This window comes from Hippichthys cyanospilos, chromosome 20, assembly GCF_059441005.1.
Source record: "Hippichthys cyanospilos isolate Australia breed blue-spotted pipefish chromosome 20, RoL_Hcya_1.0, whole genome shotgun sequence".
Taxonomy (NCBI): Eukaryota; Metazoa; Chordata; class Actinopteri; order Syngnathiformes; family Syngnathidae; genus Hippichthys; species Hippichthys cyanospilos.
The window spans coordinates 15,014,473-15,041,379 of NC_142388.1; the positions used below are offsets into that span (position 1 = coordinate 15,014,473).

Sequence of the window (26,907 nt, forward strand, 5' to 3'; positions counted from 1 at the left end):
TCTAAGTTGAGATAAACAGAAAAGACACAGAAAAAACAGCTGGCTAAAAGAAAATAACAGGAAATGTTTGTGTGACAGATCTGACACAAGACATTGTGCTATTTTTATTGTAATCTAAAATAAAATGCAGTAATTCAACTTAACATCATCACTTGTAATTTTTCAATTTTAGTAATTTTAATGTTTTGGATTTGCTTTTTAATAATCAGTGATCTGTACACTAAACACTTGGTCTTTTGCCCCAGACTTGGACTTTCTCTGAGAACATGCACACAGTAAAACTTGGATGTTTTTGCTATTGTCTGCAGAAATGATTCATGAATGGGAGCTATATAGTGTTTATCAGGACTCGGACCCTGAGATGATCAGGAGAAAGACAGCTGAAGCTCTTAGTATTGTGACCATCATGAGGAATCTTGATTTGTCCACACAAGGCCCTATAACAATTGAAGAGTCAACAGAAGCCCATGACTGTAAGTACATTTACAGTAGTTCAGAAACAAAATTCAAAGCAGAAATGTACACACCCATTTATTGCTTACGAGTAAATCAAAGGGCTCTCAATCAATCAATCAATCATGCGCGCACATCTGCTTTCTCCCACACTCCAAAAACATGCATGCAGGTGTATTGGACACACCAAATTGTCCTTAACCCTTTACACTCCCAATTCTTCTTCTTTTTTTTTTGTGGTGATGTCATGGCACAGTGGGTATTATTGAAGCTGACAGGATATGTATCGATTTCCATTTTATTTTAATGTCGATTCAATTACCTTTTATATCGGTTTAAATCATAGTAAATGACAATCGTGATTCTGATGAAAATCGATTTTTGAGATTTTTTTTTTTCCATTTCTTTCAAAAGCGCAGGGGCGCATTATCCCAATGGGAGTGAAAGGGTTAAGTGTGATTGGGTTTATGAATGCTTGTTTTTCCCTATGTGCTCTGCAATTGGCTGGCAACCTGTTCAGTGTGTCATCCGGCTAATGCCCGAAGGCATCTGGGATAGGCACCTGCAAGTAAGCGACCCTAGTGAGAACAAGGAGCTACAGCTAAAGGATGGATGGATACATATAGATAGAGATGTGTGATAAAACTGAGCATTTCAGAGTGGCCCTTTATTATTTTATCATGCTGTCTAATCTGAATCTTGTTGTGGCACACCTATGAGGTGGGATGGATTATTTTGGCAAAGGTGATTTGCTCACTCTCACAGATTTACGCGTACTTGTGAACAATATTTGAGAAAAATATTTTTTTTGTGCATGTAGAAAATTTTTAGATCTTTGAGCTTATAAAATGGGAGAATTAAACAAATATGTTTTTTATTTGATATATATATATATATATATATATATATTTGTGTGTGTGTGTGTGTGTGTGTGTGTGTGTGTGTGTAATTTTAATGTATGAACATAATGCCAAGAGTTTAACTGTAAACATGAGGGTAATACATTCTGGCTGTGTTTACAGTGTTAAGGCGTATTCGTCAGTTGGAGAAGAGGTCATTGATTACACTTGGTCACCTCTCTCCACTCAAGTTGGCTATGTCTGGCTTCGCTACCAAGCTATTTGAAGCTGAGTCCTTCCTCCAAAATGCAACAAGTACAATCGAAGAGACACGAGACAGGAACAGTGGCAATGTTCTAAATTTTCAGAGAAATGAGGTAATTTCAAATGATATTAATGAAATGAATGTTTTTTTTTTCTGTATCTCTTCCAGCTTTTTTGGCTCACATTAACTGCATCCAGTAATCTTATGTATACATTTGCTGCGCCTTTTTTGTAGTCTATAGTTTGTTGAAACACTTTGGCAACACACTTTGTCAGACTCACAAAGATATATATATTTTTCATGCATTCCAGGGGTTGTAACCTAAATGATAGGCACGCTTTTCCTTTAGTCCATATTGTTGAGGTTTTGTACCTCTCACAGGACTTGGACAGAGTTACAGGTGTGGCTTGCTAAAAAAGCTCACATGTCATTGCCAGGAAGAAATGTGGGCCTTCACCTCATCGTGGTAGAGGGGTGTGCGTGTCCGAATGATCGTAGGAGCTAAGTTGTCTAGACCTTTATGCCCTTGGCAGGGTCACCCATGGCAAACAGGTCGAGGTGAGGGACCAGATTAAGCATGGTCCATTGACCCTTAATGATGAAAGATATAAATGGATTTAGGTTTTCCTCGCCCGGACGCGGGGAGCCAGGCCTGGAGGTGGGGCTCGCTGGCGAGCGCCTGGTGGCCGGACTCACACCCATGTGGCTCAGCCAGGCTCAGCTGGAACAGGTTACATGGGTCCCCCTTCCAATGGGCTCACCACCTGTGGGAGGGGCCATAGGGGTGGGGTGGGGTGCAGGGTGAGCTGCGCGGCAGCCAGAGGCGGGACCCTTGGCGCTCCAATCCCTGGCTACAGAAGCTAGCTCTTGGGACATGGAATATCACCTCTCTGGCAGGGAAGGAGCCTGAGCTGGTGTGTAATTCCGAGAAGTTCTGACTAGATGTAATCAAGGCCCTGACCGCTGTTTGCGTTTATGCACCAAACAATAGTTCAGAGTACCCACCCTTTTTGAAGTCCTTGGAGGGTGTGTTGGAGAGCGCTCCCTCTGGTGACTCCCTCATTCTGCTGGCGGACTTCAATGCTCACGTGGGCAATGACAGTGAGACCTGGAGGGGCGTGATTGGGAGTAACAGCCCCCCCGATCTGAACCCGAGTGGTGCTTTGTTATTGGACTTCCGAGCTCTTCACAGATTGTCAATAACAACCACCATGTTCAAACATAGGGGTGTCCATATTTGCCCTTGGCACCAGGACACCCTAGGCCGCGGTGCGATGATCGACTTTGTGGTTGTATCATCGAATTGTGGCCACATGTTTTGGACACTCGAGTGAAGAGAGGGGCGTAGTTGTCAACTAATCACCACCTGGTTGGCTCTTATTCTTGGAGAAGATGCCCGTCAGACCTACCAGGCCCAAACGTATTGTGAGGGTCTGCTAGGAACGTGTGTCATAGTCCCCGGTCAGAAGGAGGTTCAACACCCACCTCCGGCAGAATTTCTCCCACGTCCAAGGGGAGGTGGGGGACATTGAGTTCGAGTGGACCATTTTCCGTCCATTGTCGAGGTGGCTGATTGCAGTTGTGGCTGTAAGGTGGTCAGTGCCTGTCTTGGCGGAAATCCCCGAACCCGCTGGTGGACACCAGCAGTAATGCAGCTGACAGGTACCGACTGGCCAAGCAGAGTGTGGCTTTGGTGGTCGCCGAGGCGAAAACCCGTGTGTGGGAGGAATTCGGCAAGGCTATGGAACACGACTTTGGGACTCTTCGAGGAAATACTGATCCACCATCCGGCGTCTCAGGAGAGGAAAGCAATACACCATCAACACTGTGTATAGTGGGGATGGGACGCTGCTGACGTCGACTCGGGACGTTGTCAACCAATATTTCCTCAATTCCACCAACATGTCTTCCCCTGAGGAAGCAGAGTCTGAAGGCTCCGAGGTGGACTCTCCCATTTCTGGGGCTGAAGTCACCGAGTTGGACAAAAACTTGGCAAGGCCCCGGGGGTGGATGAGATCCACCCGGAGTTTCTAAAGGCTCTGTATGTTGTAGGGCTGTCCTGGCTGGCACGCCTCTGAAACATCATGTGGACATCGGGGACAGCACCCCTGGATTGGTAGACTGGGGTGGTGGGCCCCTTCTCAAAAAGGGGGATCGGAGGGTGTGTTCTAACTACAGGGGGATCACACTCCTCAGCCTCCCCGGTAAAGTCTATTCAGGGGTGCTGGAGAGGAGGGTCCATCTGGAAGTCAAACCTCAGATTCAGGAGGAGCAATGTGGTTTTTGTCCTGGCTGTGGAACAGTGAACCAGCTCTACACCCTCGACAGGATTCTCAAGAGTGCATGGGAGTTCTGCTATTTGCAGATGATGTGGTGCTGCTGGCGTCTTCAGATCGTGACCTCCAACTTTCGCTGGAGCGGTTCGCAGCCAAGTGTAAAGCAGCTGGGATGAAGCTCAGCAGCTCCAAATCTGAGACCATGGTCCTCAGTCAGAAAGGGGTGGAGTGCCTTCTCCAGGTCGGGGGAGAGGTCCTGCCCCAAGTGGAGGAGTTCAAGTATCTTGAGGTCTTGTTCACGAGTAAGGGTAGGATGGAGCGTGAGATCGACAGGAGGATCGGTGCAGCGTCTGCTGTAATGCGGACTCTGTACCGGTCTGTCATGGTGAAGAGAGAACTGAGCCGAAGGGCAAAGCTCTCTATATACCGGTCGATATCCGTTCCTGCCCCCATCTATGGTCACCAACTGTGGGTGGGTCGTGACTGAAAGAATGAGATCCCGGATACAAGCGGCCGAAATGAGCTTGGTCACCAACTGTGGGTGGGTCGTGACTGAAAGAATGAGATCCCGGATACAAGCGGCCGAAATGAGTTTCCTCCGCAGGGTTTCCAGGCTCTCCCTTAGCGATAGGGTGAAGAGGTCGGTCATCCGGGAGGGACTCAGTGTCGAGCTGCTGCTTCTCCGCGTTGAGCGGAGCCAGTTGAAGTGGTTCGGGCATCTGGTTAGGATGCCTCCCGGACACCTCCCTGGTGAGGTGTTTCGGACATGTCCTACTGGGGTGAGGCCGCGGGGACCTCCCAAGACACGCTGGAGGGACTATGTCTCTCAGCTGGCCTGGGAACACCTGCGGATCCTCCTGGCTGAGGAGGCTGAAGTGAGATGAAGTGGCTGGGGAGAGGGAAGTCTGGGCTTCCCTGCTGAGGTTGCTGCGCCGCAACCCAACCTCGGATTAGCCGAAGAAAATGGATGGAAGGATGAAAAAGGAACAATCAAAAAAAAAATCTCTGAAAATCTAGTGAAAAGTGTAAATAGAGATGAAACAACACAAATAAAGCCAAGCCTCCAGGGTCATGACAGTTGTTTTAGTTGCAAAAATTGGGAAAATACCATAAAGAGGGGATGAAAAAGCTCAGTATTCCATATCGCAACATGAAAATAAGGTAAGCCAGGGACGCTGTAACACGGGGGTCCACTGTATAATTGTAGGTCTAGTTTTCTTGAAATTATATAACATGGGGGTGACACTCCTCTGGAGGTCGCCATGTCTGCTATAGGACAGCAGGAGGAGGAGTGTTTATTGCTGTCATAATGCCCCTAAAGCGCCCACAGGCACTTGCAAAAAATTATACATACTCCCTTTAATTTCTACTTTTTTAAAACCAATTTTCACCAGTGGATGTTTCCCAAACTGAACAGGAAGTAACCCACAAGTGACCTAAAATCAACAGGAATTGACCCAAAATGAGCAAGACGTGACCCAGAGTGACCCAAAATGAACAGCAAGTGACCTGAACGTGCCCTAAAATCAATAGGAAATGACACAACATTAACTATGACCTTGAAGCACCCCAAAATAGTCAGGAAGTGCCACAAAATTAACAGGAACTAATCCAGAAATTCAGTGAAAACATTAATAGTAAGTGACTCAAACAATAACAATAAGTGACCCGAATTGAATAGGAAGTGACGCAGATGAGTCCAAAAATCAGTGGAAAGTGACTCAAATTGAACAGGAAATCACCCACCAGTGACCCAAAATCAACAAAATGAATAGGCAGTGATCCAGAGTGCCCCAAAATCAACAGGAAAAAAGAAAAGGAAGATACTCATAAATACAAGAAGTGCCCCAAAATAAACACAAAGGGGCCTGGAGAAGCCGCAAAATCAAGAAGTGACGCAAGTTGAACAAGAGCCTCAAAATCAAAACGATGTTTGCCTTTGCAGTAAGCATTTTCTTAGTTTGCATACTTTTTCTTCTAACTTAGCCAACCATTCTGTTGGTTGCTATTTATTATGATACAGAAGGACAGCAACAAAAGAGCAGGAGAACACAAAAATAAAACCTGGTACAGTTATAAATAAATGGCGAGGAACAGTTCGTATCACCTTTCTTAGCTTTGAATCATTCCTTCCTATCCGTTTTGTCTTAGTTTTAGAAACAAAGCTGTATCAATTAAAAGTACAAGAATAAAACGCAAATGGGGTAATTTCTTAACAACAATGGGACCATTCTAAGTTGAGTAGATATTAACTGTAGGTTAATCTCTCTATCATAGCCAGAAATAAATAATGACATATTCCTCAGCTCACGTGGTTCAGGCTTGCTTTACTATGCACTGTCATATACACAGACAGGAAGTAAGGTAAGAGCTTGGGATCTTCTTTTTCCATTGAAAAATGAATACTAATTATAGATCTACATGATGTTTAAATTGTTCCCATATTTTTTGTTTGCTTTCAGGCAACACAGCAGAAGATGGCGGCAGAGTTCACAGCTATTCAGAATATTACAGAAGAAGCCAAAAACATGCTTTCAAAAACACAAGAGTATGTAGCTGAGGTGGATTTGTTGGTCGAGGTATGATAGCCCTTTACAAGACACTAACTCAGAGCTTATCAAAGTGGAAACGCTTACATTTTGTTTTGCAAAGTTGTCACCTGCTCATGGTTGGGCAACTTCCCAAGTATGGATCACAAAACGGACAAAAAAAGGAAACATCAAGTAGGTTTTTCTTTTCAACATGATCAGCACACAAATGTGAAGCATAACAAACAACTAACAAAATAAAGTAGGTCTTCATGATGTAACAAATTGACCAAGGCAGAATGTTTTCACAAAAAGAGGGTAATGGAGCCTTTGCGAAATGAAGGTATGAATACAAAAACATTATCAAACTCAATAGTGATATGACATTCAAGAACAAACCGAGTCTTTTGAATTGCTTTTCAATGTGAATGTTGGGACGAGTCTTTGTAAAGAGGTGTGCACCTCACCCACTATTCACTGCTTTTGAGCACATCATCTTAGCATATTATATTATCACTATGCATTTGCAAGTGGGCACAATACTTCAAAGAGCTCCTCAATTCCACCGACACATTTTCCTCTGTAATGGGCAATTTGGTCCGCATTGCTGGCAGTAAGTCGAATCCATTTCTGGTGGGGGTTGGACTACGCCAAGACTTCTCTTTGTCACCGATTCTGTTAATTTACTTTTTGTGGACAGAATCTCTAGGCGCAGCCAACAAATGTAGAGAGTCCAGTTTGGGAGTCTCAGCATTGCATCTCTGCTATTTGCAGATGATGTGGTGCTATTGGCCTCGTCAGGCTGTGACCTCCAACTCTCACTGGAGCGGTACGCAGCTGAGTGTGCAGCAGCTGGGATGAAGATCAGCATCTCCAAATCCGAGATTATGTTCCTCAAATAAGATGTGCCGAAAGGCAAAGCTCTCTATTGATCTACGATCTACTGATCGAAAGATCACGGATACAAGCAGCCGAAATGATTTTCTTCCGCAGAATATCCCTTAGAGATAAGGTGAGAAGACTCTGTGAGGGACCGCTGCTCCACTAGGTTCAGAGGAGCCAGTTGAGGTGGTTCAGCCATTTGGTTCGGATGCCTCCCGGAAGCCTCCCTGGTGAGGCATACCGGGAAGAGGATGAGGTCCTGGGAACGACCCAGGACTCGCTGGAGAGACTATGTCTCTCGGCTGGCCTGGGGATCCTCTCGGAGGAGCTGCGCCAAGTGGCTGAGGAGAGGGAAGTCCGGGATTCTTTACTGAGGCTGCTACCCCCATGACCCCACCCCAGATAAAGCGGAACATAATGGATGGATGGATAGATGGTTGCATCTGTATACCCCCCCATTGTAACAAGTGCTTGAACGTATGTTTAATAATGGTGTCACGATGTGGTGTCGTTGGATACAGAAACAACAAGCAGGATTGGCGAACAAACATCTTAAACAATCATTTCTAGTAGAGTACTTGTCGTAAATTGTGATAATCTGACAAAGATTTCAGAGAATGAATTCAGGCAAAATAAAAGATTGCGTGACAAATTGTGACAAAACAAATAATAAATAAATAACAGATGAAAGGGAGTTCGGATGAGGGAGCAAAGACCAATCATCAGGGGAAGTTAGGAGGCTGATCCAGACACCAGGTGAGAGATAGAAGGGACATAAAGTTGGATGGGCATCCAGGATGTCACATAGAAGAGTGGAGTCCAGAGGCTGTCACAGCCAGCAGGGACAAAGGCCACTGCAGGGCCTGCTGCCTGAACTCAAACGGAGGGCGGCTACCGATTCTGTGTCGCCGGACATTTGCCTCCTTGGCCGTGTTAGGCAGTGTCTGTATTTTCTCCACTGCTGCAGTAATGGAGGCACCTGGCACCAGCCAGTAATGGCTGCTGTGTCTGCACTGCCATTGCAGAAACTGAAAGCAGCTGCCTGATATGAGCTGCCTCAGCGAGGTTTTCGGACTTCTAACTGCCGAGGTGTATCAACTGGGACATCCAACCAACAAGACGATCCACATCATCCAGCCGCCGAGATGCAGGATCTAGGACATCCAGTCTTTGAAATGCTGGTTCCGGGATGTGAAGCCGCTGAGGCGCTGCATATCCAGTCGCAGAGGCAATGGGTCCGCGATGTCCAGCTGCCGAGGCACTGAGTCTGTAATGTGCAGCTGCCAAGGCACTCGGTCTGCCGAGGCGCAGGGTCTGGGATGTTCACCTGCCGAGATGCATGGTCCAGTATGTCCAACTGCTGAGGCATAGAATCCGGCCATACAGCACTCGGGGCACAAGGACAGCTAGATGCTGACAGGGAAAAGAAGCCGGTTGGAATTTGACTGCTGTGCTGGAGCCGGGTCAGATGCTGGCTGCTGGACACATGCTTGTACAGGAGGCGACAGCCATTGGACTTGCGCCTGGACAGAAGGTAACGACTGCTGGACCTGCTGCCACGCTTGGGAGGTGGCGACTGTTGGACTGGGGTAGGAAACTGCCATACATTTTGCGTTGACGGAACTGGAACAAATAACGGCCTCAATCTGTGTGACACCATAGCTTGGATGAATGGCAGCTGCTGCCATCCAGACCATCTCCTACTCAATCAACTGGTCCACAATTTTTTCTAGTCGTCGGGGCGATCCTTCATGGTGGTCTGCAGAAGTGATGGATCAAATCTGGTCAGATTATACTGTTATACTGTCACAATGTGATGTGGTGGGATGCAGAAGCAACTTCCAGCATGTAGTTAAGTCTTATTATTCATCACAAAAACAAAGCAGGATTGGAGTCCAAACATCCTAAATAGTCATGTCTAGAAGAATATTTGTTAAATCTGTTTTAAGATTTTACAGACGGAATTCAATTAACACAATAGACATATTAAAGGGCTTTTTGTCAAGTTGTGCATTCCAAAGTGACATTCACTATCAAGGCGAACTGCCATACGAGCCTTAATGGCATTTTGTGATGCAATGGTGACATGGTGCACTTTGTGACAAAAGGGTCCATTTGTTTTTGCTTATTCGAACAGAATATAACTCAGTGCCATGCTGCAATTGATGGTGCCAGCCTAAAGCTGATAGAGAAGATGGACCAGCTCTCCTCTGCTGACACTAAATTGATTGGGAGAGCAGATGAGCATGCTGAAGCGCTTGAGCGACAGGCCACCGATCTGGAAGAGTAAGAAAATTGTCTCAGTTCATCAGGATGGATCCTCTTGTATCATGCATCATATGCTTATTCACAATACACACTCTGTAATTACTTTTCACAAGACAACTTTGGGTACAACAGGCTGGCTTGTGATGTGCGATGAATTGTGTGGGTTATATTGCAGTACTGTTAGATGATGTTTCCTGATCCTGTTGCTCCACAACACATACATACTGTATCCCATGAAGTCAAGTGGGACTGGAACTCATAAAGAAGGGAAAGAGACAGACTGCACTATGGTTGTTGTCAGGGTGGGGGGAAATCCATTTCTGTCCTCCTTTTGTCCTGCTGTGTGTTTGGGTGGGAAGAGCAGCCCACACTGAAGGGTCAATGTGTCCTCTTGACAGGGCAATAACCCTAAACATGCTACCTTATTTTTCCAGGGACCTGCGAGAGAGTGACACAAATGGCTTTGTGCAAAAGGCCATTAGTGCTGCAAATGTCTACACTAATATAGTGAAATACATCAACAATGCCAATATCACATCACTAACGACCTTGAACCTATCCCACATAGCAAATAATGTAAGTTCACAGAATACGTGGAATATATATTTGGTATTCTCATCAACATTAAGTTGTTTTGTCTTGTTTTGTTCCACGCTTTAGTCCGTCACTGGGATCAACATGCGGCTTAATGATCTAGTGGTAAAATGTGATAATGTTTTCAAGGAGTCTGTTTCATTGCATTCTGAACAAATAGGTAAGCAACATTCAATTTTTCTCATCTCAATACTATTGTGCTAAATGATTATCCCCCATTTGTATCATTCTGATTTCAGAGGTAGAACCGGAGGTGGTTAACAAGTTGAAGTATATTGAAGAAACAAAAGATACCTTGAATAAAAACACCAAAAAACTTGAAGAAATGGTGCAGGATATTTCTGAAATTCAGACAGGTAGGAGTCATCCCAGTATTTTCTAAGCTATGGTGTGGGGCTGCACGATTACTCGAATTTGAATCACGATCACGATATTGGCTGCCACGATTAATTAAGATGAAAATCGGCGATATTAACATTTGAAAAGCCGCCTACCAGTACATGTCAAATCAAGAACTTTCAGTCATCCTACCACATCGGAGGAAACGCAAGGTTAAGACAACATGGCAACTTGGTTTATGCTTGACGCGCTCCGCGAGTTAGATGCGGCTTCATGTGTCAAAATGACGTCAACTAAGCCACTTTGCGCGGTGTCGGCGCTGGCCAGATTTTCCGCGTAATTTCTTTATCGCGTGGAAGTGCCGGGCAGAAAACATGTTGGACGAACTATTGCTTATTGGTATTCGCCGGTAAACAACTCCTGGTGAGCAAGTACACAGAAGTGAGGAGTCTGATTTAAATTTATATATATATATACAGTCAGCCCCCTGCTTACGAGCATCCTGATTTGCGAACATTCCGCCTTACGAGCGTGGATCAGGGAGAATTTTGTCCTCCGCTTACGAGCAAACCTCTCGTCTTGCGAGCATTCCGTCAAACCAGCCATTGAGTATGTAGAAATGTTCTCGCCTAACTGCGTCAATTTATTCAGCAGTTGCGTCATCTACAATCATTAATAGATACTCATGGCGGTAACGTGAACGCTATTGGTCTTAGAATCTCACACTGACTGTCTCACTCACGGTGTCTAAATATATTACCATTTAAGTGTAGTGTTTGTACAGCTAAAGGGAAAAACAGCTGACATGAAATTAAAAGTGCCGATTGCAGGACAAAGAATTGTCATTGGTTTAAATGTGTGTTTTTTTTTAATTAATTGTCAATACATTCCAACCGTTTAAAAAAAGTGCGAATAATTATCAGTCAGTCAAGGAGACGCCAATATGCTGTTGGTCGATTAAGGTCACCCGGTCTCACTCACGGAGATGCTATTGGCCGGCGTCACACGTCAATCACAGAAATGCCGATATGCTATTGGCCGAACGCCTTTATCTAGCTTGATGGGACAAGATGGAAGGAAGTAGAGAAAAACGGAATGTTTTGAAGACTTTGCAAACTTTATCTGTTAGACATAGCTTCTAAAATTACTAGCAGCGGTAAAGGAAGAAATAAGAGGATGATGTTTTAGTATCTCCGTGATTTGCACCATGACTGAAAGAGTTACGGTAACACTGTAAGACCAATAGCCTATCTGCGTTGCCATATTAACTCAAGTCATTAATCTCTACACCCTGTTACGGGTGGTATCACAGTGTTTAATAATGGTTGTAAGACTAAACTGCATGTCATGTTGATCGGCGATCTCCCGACATGCTTTGGGACAGCGCCCTTGTTGCAATACTGTGAGATGAAACCAAGAGTGAACTTATGTTAGAATAAGCTATAAGTATGGTGCCTAATTAATGCAACACACACCCTCCCCTCCGCCTCCACTCAGCACAATTCACGTCGGGAAAAACAGCTGACATGAAATTAAGTGTGCCGATTGCAGGACAAAGAATCGTCACAGGTTTAAATGTGTTTTAATCAATTAGATGTCAATACATTCCAACCGTTTAAAAAAACGTGCCAATAAGTATCAGTCAGTATCAGTCAGACGCCAATATGCTATTGGTCGATTAAGGTCACCTGGTCTCACTCACGGAGATGCTATTGGCCGGCATCACACGTCAATCACAGAAGTGCCGATATGCTATTGGCCGAACGCCTTTATCTAGCTTGATGGCACAGCTGGTTGGGATGGAAGGAAGTAGAGAAAACCCTGACTGAAAAAGTTACTGTGACACTGTAAGACCAATAGCATGTCTGGCTCATAGTGTTGACTTCTGCTTATCTCAGCTCAAGTCACATCTTACCAAAGGTAAAAGTTGTTATTCCTTTGTATTTGTTATTTAATGAAACTGTACAGTAGATTATGTGATTCAATTTTAACATATGTATACAGCGTGATGTTCTCACCTAAGGCTTCTGCGCGCGTTGCATGCATTCACGAATTAACATGGGTTTGGATTGCCCGCTATACGAGCAATCCGAGATACGAGCGTAGCCGCTGAACGGATTAAGTTCGTAACCCGGGGGCCCACTGTATATATATATATATATATATATATATATATATATATATATATGAATAAATATACAGTGGGCCCCGTGCTACGAACTTAATCCGTTCAGCGGCTACGCTCGTAACTTGAACTGCTCGTATGACGGGCAATCCAAACCTATGTTAATTAGTGATTGCGTGCAACGCGTGCAAAAACCTTAGGTAAAAACATCACGACTTTATACACATACTAAAAATGAGTAACATAATCTACTGTACAGTTAAATAAAATAACATATACAAAAGAAAAATGACATTTACCTTTGGAGCGACGTGACTGGAGCTGGGTGGAGGCGGAGGGGAGCAGAGACCAACCGCAGAATTTATTTATTTATTTTCTTAAATGGGAACTTTTCTCAAACTAGAACTTATCACCGGCAATTTCCTTCTCTTTAATCCATAATAGAAGAAGCCTCTCCATTTTGTTGTCGATCGAGGTCCGTCCCCTGGCAAGGAAAGTCTTGCCCTTAGAAGATTGCCGAGCGGTTACGTCCATACTCACGAGCAAGGTTAACTATGCGTGTGCCTCTGCGTGTGCCTCTTTCGTATTTTTTTATTATCTCCTGCTTGGTTTCTATTGTCATCATCCTCTTACTTCTTCCTTTACCGCCACTTGCAATTTTAGAAGCCATGTCTAACAGATAAAGTTTGCAAAGTCTTCACAACATTCCTTCCTTCCGTTTTTGGCTGATTTTCTCTCCTTCCTTCCGTCCCGACCAGCTGTGCCATCAAGCTAGATAAAGGCGTTCGGCCAATAGCATATAGGCATTTGTGTGATTGACGTGACGCCAGCCAATAGCATCTCCGTGACTGACTCCGTGACTGACACTGTGACTGAGACAGTGACTGTGACATTGTAAGAGCAATAGCATTCGACGATGCCGTGATAAGCGTCAACGTCTAAATATATAACGACTGTGTGTATATATATATATATATATATATATATATATATATATATATATATATATACACATACATACACACACACATTGTGGATTCGCGTCACAGATTTTTTTTTTCCATTGCGTGGATCTATCATTAGGAGACATAAGCCTGATTTTGTGAAACCGTATCACCCCCCCCCCCCCCCATACAGTATGTTTGCGTTGTGTATATATTGTACAAAATTTAATTGATGTCACACATATAGCGGCCTCTAAAATTGTAGTGTTATTGTTATCTGTCGCTATTTTGTTTACTGATGCATATGCAAAGAAAGTAAACTAAATAAATAACTCAGCAAATAACACAATTTTAGTAGCTTTTTCTTGTAATATGATAATTATGATTGAAACTTGTTTAATAGAAGTGTTCAAACGTATAATTTTTTTTTCTGTAAATGACAATACCTAACCACATTTTCTCTAAACCTTTTTAGCCAGAACTAACCAGCGACTGGAGTATACATTAAAGGTTGCTGAGGGAACTCTTAACCGCTCAGCAGTCTTGCTTGAGACAATTACGCCAATCAGTAACAAAGTAGAAGAATGGGCCAATAATCTGAGTGAGAACACATATTCTACAACTGCCTATGAGCAAGTTATTGACTCTGCGAAGGAATCAGGTATCTTTTCCTTCACTATTCTTCTCAGAGGGGGGGAAATCCAGGTCCATCAAAACAAAACAGCTGGTTGCATAAAAGCATCTGTTGATAAGCCATCATGGGATTTGTGTGTTCTGGATCTGGATGTACCATCTAGTTCTTAAAGCAGATAAACATCTCCAAACTGTTAACAAATGTTTTTACACAGTCACTTTTAATTGTAGCTTGATGAGTCTTGCTGCATTCAAAAACTGGTCATTATAGGTCTTTTTTCAAACACGGCATATATAGAGTACTCCTGATTTACGATAACATGAAGTTACTGATGTCTTGAAATTGACACAAGAGTCTCATTATTTATCTAATTCCTGTCAAAGGATTGTCTTAAAACCTTTTAGGTTCTGATAATTGAGGTACTCACTAAAACTGTATAATAAGCAGTTGTACATTCTTTCGAGAAATTATGTTAAATGTTAACTTCTCACCATACATGCTCAGATTTTTTGTACTCCACAGTTGATCACCTCCATTTTCTTGTTCCTGAGCTTTTGGATAAGCTGAAGATGGTTGAGCAGAAGAAGCCGGTTAATAACATCACGACCAATGTCATGAGAATCAGGGAACTCATAGCCCAGGCCAGAAGTGTGGCAAAGAAGGTTAGTTGTCACACAGCATATTCACATTTAGCTTCAGTAACATCTCAAATATATAAGAAAATATAATCTAAGTATCCCTTGATTAATTATGAAATAGTTCCAATCAGAGTGAATTTGGGGGTGTAATTTAGTGACACCAGTAAAATTCTCAACTGCGACCAATGTTTCCTCTAATTTTGAATGTGCCTGAGTATTCACACAAATTCCCTGAGCAGGGTTTGGACCAAGGTGAGCAACTTCAGACATGCACACAGTGAGTCGCCGTGTGCGTATCTGATGTGGCCCCTAAAGTAACCTATATCACATGACTCATATTTTGTCATTAATGAGCAAGGAAAGAGGGGTGCTCTGAGCATATCCAGGGCCCTAGCTGCAGCCCTGGAATGATGATGCACGGCGGCTTGGAACGCTAAGAAATGAAGGGTAAAACACGACCTGATGATGTCCAACAACTTTTTAACATATGTAAAGACCAGTACTGTGCTTCTGGGCACATAGCCTGTCATTTATGAGGACATAGCCGAGGTGAAAAGCGTCGTCCAGGCCCAATACGGGAGACCGATGCATCTATGGTTGCCATGTTTGTAGGAGCCAAATCACAGCATTTGGAATTATTATTAGTTTTAATCCCAAAATGAATTTAAATTTCAGTTTTTGTAATTTGTTGATTGGTTGTTTTGGCTCACTGCCCAGTGGACATTTATGTTACTGCCCCTTAGAGTCTGGGAGAGATGTCATGATACTGGCCCTTTAAGAGCCTTGGGGTTTGCATCACAGGGGCAATTGAGATTGATTGCAGATTAGAGCGCACGGTTTCTTCACCGTAATGTTTGCCTCTTACTTGAAGTACCTTTATTTGAAGAACTTTAGGACTGCTGTGGAAATAAATTTATCGTTTTATTGATTCAAAGAGACACCTGTGGAAATGTAATTATATTTATTTCATTTGAACCTGGGCAAGCATACGAGTAAGCCAGGCGGCCAGAAGAATGCACAATGTTGCCAAACAAATCACAACTATTTCTGTTCGTTTTCAACAATTTCTTCTTAATAATTTTTTATATCTTGAGCAATAACTCTTTTAGACATGACAGTTTGATGTATATTGCACTTGTCATCATGGCAACAAACGAGCCACAAGTTGTGAAAAAGAATCTCACTCACTTTCACCGCTTGTTCTTCGATTTGCATATGCTCCGACAGCCATTCCATTTTATAGGAAGCGCATTTCTTTTTTACTTTGGCGAGTTGAGCGGATGTGTCGCTGCTCATTTGTTTCGCGAGGAAAGGGGGTTAGCATCTGACGTTTCTTAACTCCGCACTGTTGTTAGCTAGCTAACCAGCACGGGGTGTATATGCAGGGAACGTTTCTGTCATTGCGTTTGATTGGATGAATAGTATAAGTGAAATATTCATAGGCTGGAAACTTGTCACTCGCTGTCACAATGCAAAATGGTACAGAAAACAATATTATTGGTCTAATTAACCAAATAAGATGAGGTCTAATATTAAATATTATTTAATACGTTTGTATTGCATTGTGTTTTATGCGCAGCATAGACATTCTAGTGCGCTGAGATCGTGCGAGCAGTGCGCAAATGCAACTTAGAGGGAACACTGACTGCCATGTGTATACCTCATATTAACACTAGAAATGATCAATAATAAAAATAATAATTTCAGATAATTAAAAAAAAAAATCTTGGTTTTATAGTACAGAGGTCCCCAACAGCCGGCCCGCTGCCCGGTAATGATTTAGTTTATCCTTTAACAGTTCATTCATTTGTGCTTTGTTTGGCTTGATCTTAGTTTTTTGACATTGCCTCTGGCCACTGTTGATATTACATTTTGTAGTGAGGAAGGATGGTGTGTCTTCTGTTGAGAGCAGTCACTGTCGTGGCCTGTCATCGCCCCCTTCCCCCCCAGTCCACAATAAAAATCTCTAGCGTTGACCAGTTGGCGGTGATATAAAGGTTGGGGACCTTTGTAATAGTGCACAGTTTTCAGCTATTGTAGTCCTTAAGAGAAAATTAAGAAAATATAGTCTAAGGCTCTGAGCCAAACATGCTTTAAGCCCAGCCGTGGGCCGAATGCTGTCTATGGTTAAATTTTCTCCATCTTGCAGATTGTGCCCCAAAACTGTTGATGTCTGGCCCATAGCCCTATTGACCAACATAATAAATACATACTAAATGCAATTTCAAATTCTCCCAAAAGAAGGCAGCAACACGCTGGTCCATCACCTTGACTCTGGGTTCGTGTTCATGACCATAGGTGAGGGCAGGAATGTAGATTGGCCAGTAAATAAAAAGCTTTGCCCTTCTGCTCAGCTCAGTCTTCACCACTACAGACCTGGACAGAGTCCGCATTTCATTAGACGCTGTCCCGATCCCCCATCCATCTCACGTTCCATCCTACCCTCACTTGTTAACAAGACCCCTAGATACTTGAACTCCAGCACGGGGCAGAACCTCTTACTGAGCTGGAGAGGGCACTGCACCCTTTTCTGACTGAGGACCATGGTCTCAGATTTGGAGGTGATGCTCTTCATCCCAGACGCTTCACACTCGGCTGTGAACTGCTCCAGCAAGAGTTGGAGTTCACGGTCTGAAGAAGCCAACAGCACCACATCGTCTGCAAATAGCAGAGATGCAATGCTAAGATTCCCAAACCGGACCCGTCACGCTTCGGCTGCGCCCAGAACTTCTGTCCATAAAAGTAATGAACAGAATCGTTGATAAAAGGGCAGCCTTTGTCGCAGTCCAACCCACACTGGAAACAGATTCAACTTACTGCCCACGATACAGATCAAACTCTGACATTAGTGGGCAGGCTGAGGAGTGTGATCCCTATGTAGTTGGAATTCACCCTGCGGTACCCCTTCTTAAAAAGCGGGGCCACCATCTCGGACTGCCAATCCAGGGGTGCTGTCCTACGATGTTGCAGAGGCATGTCAGCCAGGATAGCCCTACAACATCCAGAGCCTTTAAAAACTCTGGGCGGATCTCATCCACCCCCGGGGCCTTACTACCAAGGAGTTTTTTTGATCACCTCGGTGGCTTCAGCCCCAGAAATGAAAGAGCCCACCTCGGAGCCTCCAGACCCTGCTTCCTCAGAGGAAGACATGTTGGTAGAATTGAGGTGTAACTTTCACAAAAGCTGTTACTTATTTCACTTTTTTTAATGTAAAAGATTTACCTGTCAGTGATATCTCATGTTTGAAATAAACCCAAAGAAATTTTTAAAAATCCATCTATCCATTATCCAAGCTGCTTATCAAAACTCCAATCAAAACTTCAGGGATGAAAGGCAGACTTGTTTGCTAAACTTTTAGATTAATAATGTTCCATGTGGATAAGATGATCATGTTGAAATTTAGATAATTGGTTGGCTCATCTGGCTCATTTGGCTTATCTAAAGCTGTCCCTCTTCAAAAAGTTTGGATACCCTTCCAAATATTAGTTTATGCAAAATAGCCTAAAAACGCACACTAAACCAAAATGTCAATGTCTCACAGTTACACATTTTCTGCCCTAGGTTCAAGTGTCCATGAAATTCAATGGTCAGTCTTCAGTGGAGATTCATGCTGATACCAACCTGGAAGACCTGAAGGCAGTAACGTCCATCAGCTTATTCATGAGAGTTGACCCAGACAAGGATCCCATAGAAGATCGTTTCATTTTATATCTGGGAGACAGAAACGTAAGGATATTATCATTTGGTATTAGTAGTACGGAAAGGTAAAAACACTAAGAAAGCTTGTTACTAAAATCAATGTATACATCGTCAAAAATTGTGTCCTTATTGTGATTTGTTGTATCAAGGTAGTATTTTTGTCATGAACTTGATTCTGAATCATTAGTATTTGACTTGGACTTGTCTATGTCTCTGCCATTAAACTTGCAAAATATTTTTATTGACTAGACCAGGGCTGGGCAAACTTTATGGCTCACGAGCCACATTGACTTTTAAAATTTAACAGCAACAAATGCAATACATATTGTAATGTCCATTTATTGTTCTATTGCAGATTAGTGGGGAGGAGTCACTGTTGTTTAAGAGGTCACGTGAAGTAGGAAGGACAAGGGTAGAGAATGAAAAGGGAGCGTGCTTGTGTGTTCAAGGGAGTTACAACTGGCGTGAGTCGTGGCCAACAGCAGCTGGTTACTGGTGTTCGTTACCGCATTTTGCTGGTTGCAAATAAAAGAAGTGTCGGAGCCAAGCTGACAATTGAGTACATCCCTATTCACACTCTGGGCATTACATTGGTGTCAGAAGTGTTTGACTTTTTCCACCCTTATCACTGTGTGTGGGGATGTTTGGTGACGTCGGCTCTTGGCTTGGAGTGAAAGAGAAGGCAAAGGAGTGCGCATTCGACATGCCCGAGGCAAGTTGCTTTGGATGTCATGGAGCTGGTTGCGCGTGCAAAAGAGACTGTGAGCCTGCTCAAAGTGGTGACGTTGCTGGCGGCTTCTGGCCAGGATGTAAACATTAATGGCGGCACCCAAGGTCTCACGTTGGCCGCAATGAAAGTGCTCAAGTTTTCAGGGAAAAAAAGGTGGAAGGCTTATAAAGCTCAGTTTGAGATGGCAGCGGTTGCAGCGGACTCGTCGGAGAAGGCGAAAGCCGTGCACTTGGTGCTGTCACTGACAAAGGGCGCTCCAGTCTGCTGATGCTGTCATGGGAGGAGAGACTCGATTACAGCGCGCTGGTGTGGGAGCTGCAGAGGCGTTTTGCAGAGTTCAACCAACTTGGGTGGAGGAGCTGGTGTGTGCTATCCAGACCCGCTCAGACCACAGCGAGGAAAAGAATGAGCAACGAGCACGTCCACTTGTCTGCTGGGCTGGGGTTCTCATCCTTCCGAGTGGCCAGCAGGTGAAGCTGATCACAGGCTCCCAGAAAGGCGATTAGTGGGTGGCCACCAACACAACTGACCCACAGCAGTTGACGGTAGATCGGGTAGAGTCCGCTTGCCCTGAAGAGGCTGGTTCCCAGTTTGGGCCGCCATGCTCGACCTCACAGCAGTCAACGGTAGATCGGGTGGAGTTCGCTCGCCCAGTAATAAACGGCCCACCACGAGATGGAGCGACGCTTAACCCTGGCTGGCCAGGTGGAAACCGGATGGAGGCGATCCGGTCCATCTGTGAGAGGATTTGCGGTGGCAAGTTGGCGCTGGCAGTTCAAGGTCATGAGTTTTGGGATATGCAATGCTCCACAAACATTTGAGCCTCTGATGGACATTGTACAGGCCAACATTCCGAGGCAAGAATGCTTGGTGTATTTGGACGATGTCCTCGTTCATGGTGGATCCTTTCAGGCTGTGCTGGAGTCCGTGAGACTGGTTCTGGGGAATATAGCGGCTGTTGGATTGAAGCTGCATCCAGAGAAGTGCCATCTCATGCATCAAGAGATGGAGTTGTTGGATCATCGAGTGAATGGTGCTGGCATCAGCACACTGGAGGAGAAGCTCAGGGCCATTAAGGACTGGCCAGAACCGCGAGATCAGAAGCAGATGTAGTGCTTCTTGGGGCTGGCCTTCTACAACATGCGGTTTGTGAAGGGGTTTTCCTGCAATTTGTGGCAATTCTCTGTAGAGATCTGAGGTGTTAATCACTCATAACACTCAAAGTCAATCTGTGTCATTCAGCGCTAGAAATTTGTCAGTACAGTGGGTCCCCGTGTTACGAACTTAATCCGTTCAGCGGCTACGCTCGTAACTCGAACTGCTCATATGAAGGGCAATCCAAACCTATGTTAATTAGTGAATGTGTGCAACGCGTGCAAAAACCTTAAGTAAAAACATCACGACTTTATACACATATTAAAAATGAGTAACATAATCTACTGTACAGTTAAATTAAATAACATAAATATACAAAGGAAAAATGACATTTACCTTTGGGGCGACGTGACTTGAGCTGGGTGGAGGCGGAGGGGAGCAGAGACGAACCCGCAGAATTTATTGATTTATTTTCTTCAACAAGAACTTTTCTCAAATTAGAACATATCACCGGCGATTTTCATCTCTTTAATCCATAATAGAAGAAGCATCTCCATTTTGTTGTTGACTAAGGTCCGTCCCCCGGCAAGGAAAGTCTTGCCCTTAGAAGATTGCCGAGCGGTTACGGCCATACACACGAGCAAGGTTAACTATGCGTGCACCTCCTTCGTATTTTTTTATTATCTCCTGCTTGGTTTCTATTGTCATCATCATCTTCTTCTTCCTTTAACGCCACTTGTAATTTAGAAGCCATGTCTAACAGATAAAGTTTGCAAAGTCTTCACAACATTCCTTCCCTCCGTTTTTCACTGATTTTCTCTCCTTCCTTCCATCCCCACCAGCTGTGCCATCAAGCTAGATAAAGGCGTTTGGCCAATAGCGTATCAGCATTTCTGTGATTGACGTGACGCCGGCCAATAGCATATCCGCATCTCTGTGAGTGAGACCGGGACTGTGACCTTAATCGACCAATAGCATATCGGCATCTCCATGACTGACTCCGTGACTGAGACAGTGACTGTGACATTGTAAGTGCAATAGCGTTCAGCGTCACTGTGACAAGCGTGAATATTTGATTCGGTTGATGCAGCAAAGCGAAAATAATTGTAAGAACACATTGACCGGCATGTCGGATTGTTCGTAAGACGAAAGGTTTGTGCTTAAGAGGGGGACAAAAAAACGCCGCGGTCCATGCTCGTAAGTCGAAAAGTTCGTAAAAGAGGGAGTTCATAAACCGGGGGCCCACTGTATTTTCAAGTAGCTCCAAAAATGAAATAATCTCCTGTTTGAGCTCCCAGACATGTTGACATACTTTTTGTCACTAGTATGGTGATGGGGAATGGCAAGTGGAGGCGAGGAAGGATCCAAAAATGCGGGAAAAATGAAAGGAACTAGCTCAAAAATGAAGGTTTAATAATAAAACAAGGCAGGAACAACTAGTAACAGAAAAAGGAACAAATCAGCAACAGAACCAGGAACTAAAGTAAACTTACGGGGAATGACAAGGTGGCAGTATGATAAAGAAGCAAGCACAAAGAAGTTGGCAATTACCCGCTAACTGGGGATTTAAACTTCGCACCTAAGGAGGGAATGCATAACAGCTGGAGGGAGGCGAAAAGCAAGGGAAGCTGATTGGATGACACGAGGAGGACAGGTAAACAGGCAGGTGGACAAGATAAGACGAACAAGACACAGACAGGAATGCAGCCGCAAGGGGAACTAACATTAATCTAAGAATACAAACTAAAACCCACACAACCCAAAAAACAACAAAACCCAACCAAACATGACTGTCAAGTGTTTTAGCTTCTTCGGTGTGCTTGTCCCACACTTGAAGGGTAGTACCAAAAGCTGAGCGTCAAACTGGGTTCCACTCAATGACCAGACTCTTGTTTTTCCTTTTTTCCTTTTTTGTTTTTCTTTTTCTTTTTCTTCAATCCTTGTATTATGTTGGTTGCCAAAGGAGTGTCACAGGTGAGCCATAGCCGCAGCCACACGCATGGCCATAGGCATAGGCCTAGCCATAGGTAAAAAATCTTAAAGACAAACAAAAGCCATTAACTCTTTCCACTTTCCTTATAAAAGCAGGTACACAATACTACATAATCAAAATAATCAGTACATGTTTGACATTAAACTACAGTTTTACCTTAAATTTAAGACTGACTACTTTTAAATGGATTGATGTGCAAATACAACAAAGTATAAAATGCCATATGCCGTATAAAAAGCCATAATAAATTTCAGCAAGCTACTAACTATAATACACTCACCTAATGATTTGTGTTGAATAGTTGCTGGCATAATTTGACGCCTTGGTGGACAAGTGACGGCTGCTATTAAATATTTTTTAAACCACCACGGTTTTTTGGCGAATAAGACATACACCTTGGACCAGACTACACCCACACGTGCACGCACGCACACACACACATCCATTTATTTTTCTTAAAAAATCAGCACTCACTTTCAAATTTTTTTTCTTTGACATTGCTGCAGATGGGTTTTGATATGACCAGTAGAAGAGCTATATTTGCATTCACGCTCTCTCTCTCACTGTCTCTCATTCTTCCTCGACGTTCAGCAAATTCATGTCATTGCGCCTCCTGTCACACCTGCCGTTGGTAGTCTGTCATAACAAGTCAAAATGAAACGAAAGGAATCTTTCAAACCAAACTTTCAATCTGTGCCATCATAGGATTTAAAAAGACCAATGGGCCCGTGGGCCGTAGTTTGCCCATGCTTGGACTAGACCAAACTCAATCCTGTTATTATTCCTAAGAAGTCTTTCATTTCAAAATTAACTCTGTCGACATATTTAAAAAGTTGAGATGTATCTGTAATGGATCTAAATACAGTAATCTCTTGTTAATCTTATCCAAGAATTTCTGAAAAAAAAAAATCTCCAATCTCATCCTGTCTGTCTCAGACTTGCTAAAACGTGGTGAGTTCTTAAAGTTTTGTTTTGCAAAGAGCATTGCTATGGCTTACTACCTTAGGTATCTGTTGCTATCATTAGCTGTGGCTGAAGCTGGGTGCTTGGAACCAAAAGTTTTGAGGATTTGCACCACAAAAGGCACGAACCAAATAGCGACATCTCCAGTCAACTACCTCCATAATGGAGGCATACATATATATTATCCTTTTCAGAATCATTGTTCCCCACCTTTCCGAGAATGGTGTCAAAATCCTGCCAGATGCGGGAGTTCTCAGCAGAGCCTCAAAATACATTTCCAACTACCAGACAAAGTCTGAGTCTTCCTCAAAAATCAGAGCCAAAACACTACAAGTACCAGTTGGTGATCACTTTTACAGCTTTGCACCTCTCCTCACCTACTTGTCACATGGATGTGGCCACAAGTCAAGTCAAAGTATTTATTGTCATATGCACAGTGTAGAGACAAGTTTCTCCTTTCAGTGAAATTCATAATTATGTCCACACGAATGTCGTAAAAATAAGTAATATTAAGACCAAAAATCAAGGTATTAACAACACACAAGTAACAGAGCACAAGTATGCACAGGTATGTATCGTAAGTGGGTAGGTTATGTACAGATACCTACAATAATGTGCAAGTGTGCATGGTGTAATCATATAATGCACATGTGTGCATGGTTGGTTACGTACAGCTATTTACACGTGGTGTGCAAAAGAAGCTGCAGCATAAATAGTGCAAAAATTCAGAAATAAGATTCATGACCTTGGCATAGTCACAGCTGTATAAGATGTATAAGGTGATATTATGAAGTTCTATTGTACTAGTAGTGGCTGTTGTGTCTGATGGCAGAGAGAAAGAAAGACTTTCTGAGTCTACTAGTTCTGCATTTTACATTCCTGTACCCCCACTCTGACTGGAGGAGTTTGAACATTCTGTATTGGAGATGGGTGGGGATGGAGACAGCTCTCCTATGGACTCTGAGGTCTGCAGGCAAGGCAATGGTGATCAAGTCCAATGGCATGACCTCAAAGTCAATCATTGATGTGTGGGCTAGTATATCTGGGTGCCAACTGGACATTAGGATACTGATATGTTTGAAAGTGTTTTTTGTTTTTGACAGCACTTGCACAGGAGTTCAACAACAGTGCTCCACTCGGGCGCTAATCGGGTTGGCGCTTCCTCCCAATGTCGTCCTTCCGGAGGTCACTGTAATTTCCTATGTGAGCATTGAACTCACACAGAGAATAGATAACGCTAGTGAACTGTTTGCTGCATGGCTGACCAACATGCCTACATATGTGGGCAGGTGTGACATTCTCAACAAAGACAATAAATAAACATTTAAATTGAATTTCTCTTTCCTCAAAGAATTACCGTTTTTGTCATATATGACGTATGCAGAGATAGTCACCTGCGCACCCTCTAAGAAATCCAAAAAGATGGGGTACTCTGAGTTTCTGTTTGATGCTTAGGCATAAATAACAGTCAAAGACAAATCCCCTACACAGAGCCTTGGGAAATAACTATGGTTCAACCGGCTCAATTCCTCTTACAAAGGACAACCACAAATTAGAAGATGTTCCAACCATGAGTCCAAGCCATGTGGAGGGCAAACCTGACTATGTCTGGTCATCTTGCAGCACGTGAAATCAGGATTTTTCCCAGTCAAAGAAATTATGTTCCTCATCCTCCTGCTAGCTTCAGTAACTGCCCAACTTACTCAGCACACAAAAACAGCAGGGCTCTTTCACAGATTTTTATGGCTTCATGCTGAATCACGTGGAATTGTGTTCCACAAAATGTGATAAAATATTTTATTTTTATGAAGATTATATGATAATATTATGTTATATATGTTATGTATTCAAATATGTGTCTTGACCCCCCCCCGTGCTGTTAGGGTAAGAAAGACTACATGGGACTTGCCATCAAGAATGACAACCTTGTATACATGTATAATCTTGGTGGTGAATATGTTGAAATCCCATTGAGCTCAAAACCTGTCAGCCAATGGCCTGCCGTCTTCAATTATGTCAAAGTAGAGAGGTACTATCATGAGTGTTTCACTACTGTCATGCTAATTTAATTCAAAGAATACAGTCCTGAATTTATTTTATGCTTTCTTTTCTTTCTTGGCAGGTTGGGTAGACATGGAAAAATCTACCTAGTCATCCCCAGCCAGAAATCTACGGATGAACAGAAGTTCATTCAAAAAGGAGAGGCTCCAGGAACTGACTCACTTTTTGACATTGACCCAAAAGACATGGCGTTCTTTGTAGGGGGTGTCCCTCCAGATACAAGGGTATTTTTTTTCTAACTATAAACAAGTCCATATGTATTGAAACATATCCATATATATTTGAATATTATATCAATATTAATTATTTCATTTCAGCTTCCCCCACCGTTGACTCTTGCTCCCTTTGTGGGCTGTATTGAGTTAGCCTCGCTGAACAATGATGTGATCAGTCTATATAATTTCAAAAACACTCACAAAATGAATGTGGCTGAATCAACACCATGTTCCAGGTATTTTTCTATCATTTACTTTCTTAGTGGTTTGAGTTTTTCACTGGATCACCACTGCGAAAGAAGTATCCCTCTCACTGTAAAAACGCATCACTGGCATTTTGAAGATTTAATCAAGTACTTAATTATCTTTTATTAATCACACTCATCCACTACTTTAAGAGTTACAATAGACAGTAAAAAATCAAAACAAAACAAAATGAAAAAAAAAGATAATACGTGTTTCCACATACTCCAGCTTACTGATATCTCATGGCACTGAAACCAATATTGGACAGCAACACTGCAATGGAATTTGAAGAACTATTGTTCAGAACAGTTGTCATGTAAATCACTACATTAGATTCCGCTGCAGAGCATGAAACATGTTAACTCCTGCTATACGGAATTATTTTATTATACCAGAGGTGCCTACTTTTTCAGTGTTTATACTCTAGATATATTGCCTAAATTGTGTTTCCACATTATTGTCAAACATTGATTATGAAACATGTCAAGTTGCTATTTAATCAAGTTAATTACCAAGACACCTGAAGGGCATTCGTCAATAGCAGGCGGCCTGCTAATATTATGAAACACTCTTAAAAATTGAGAGGTAGATATCAGGTTTTCAGTCTCATTTAGTACTGTATATTGTGGTACCGAAAGACATCCTAGACAAAACTAATGAAGTTTCTCCTTGTAATTGCAGGTACAAACTGGCTTTTTCACAGAGTCGTATTGCAAGCTATTTGTTTGACGGAAAGGGCTATGCACTGATCAGTAACATAGAGCGGAGAGGGAAATTTGGTTATGTGACAAGATTTGATATTTCAGTGCGAACAGTTGCAAACAACGGCGTGCTTTTCATCATGGTCAATGCTGTAAGTAGTAACTAATACTAACGAAAAAACAAAAAACAAGTGCTTACATGTTATGTTACTGTTAGTATTATTAATTAACATGTATGATGTATGTTTGTTGGCTTGATTATTTAAATGCTAAACCTCAACACTGCCTTGACTATATGTTGTACACAACCAGTTGAATACTAACTATACTTACATTGCTAGAATAAATAATTTGGAATCATGTAAATGTTACTTGCCATTGCAGAAACATTAACATAGATACATTTACAATATCGCTCA

General features: G+C 42.9%; 1 protein-coding gene across 2 annotated transcripts in view; it reads left to right on the top strand.

The window, feature by feature from the left end:
• The window catches only part of lama4 (laminin, alpha 4), a 68,536-nt gene that overhangs the window by 18,735 nt on the left and 22,894 nt on the right, over positions 1-26,907 (top strand). For both annotated transcript variants that reach the window (XM_088402799.1, XM_088402800.1), the window contains 14 exons: positions 309-473; positions 1,476-1,669; positions 6,296-6,412; positions 9,381-9,529; positions 9,946-10,087; positions 10,172-10,265; positions 10,345-10,461; positions 13,989-14,174; positions 14,670-14,809; positions 18,347-18,511; positions 25,149-25,294; positions 25,388-25,550; positions 25,644-25,777; positions 26,469-26,640. In XM_088402799.1, the coding sequence (XP_088258925.1) occupies positions 309-473; positions 1,476-1,669; positions 6,296-6,412; positions 9,381-9,529; positions 9,946-10,087; positions 10,172-10,265; positions 10,345-10,461; positions 13,989-14,174; positions 14,670-14,809; positions 18,347-18,511; positions 25,149-25,294; positions 25,388-25,550; positions 25,644-25,777; positions 26,469-26,640 (2,084 nt within the window). The remainder of the gene's footprint in view (positions 1-308; positions 474-1,475; positions 1,670-6,295; positions 6,413-9,380; positions 9,530-9,945; positions 10,088-10,171; positions 10,266-10,344; positions 10,462-13,988; positions 14,175-14,669; positions 14,810-18,346; positions 18,512-25,148; positions 25,295-25,387; positions 25,551-25,643; positions 25,778-26,468; positions 26,641-26,907) is intronic.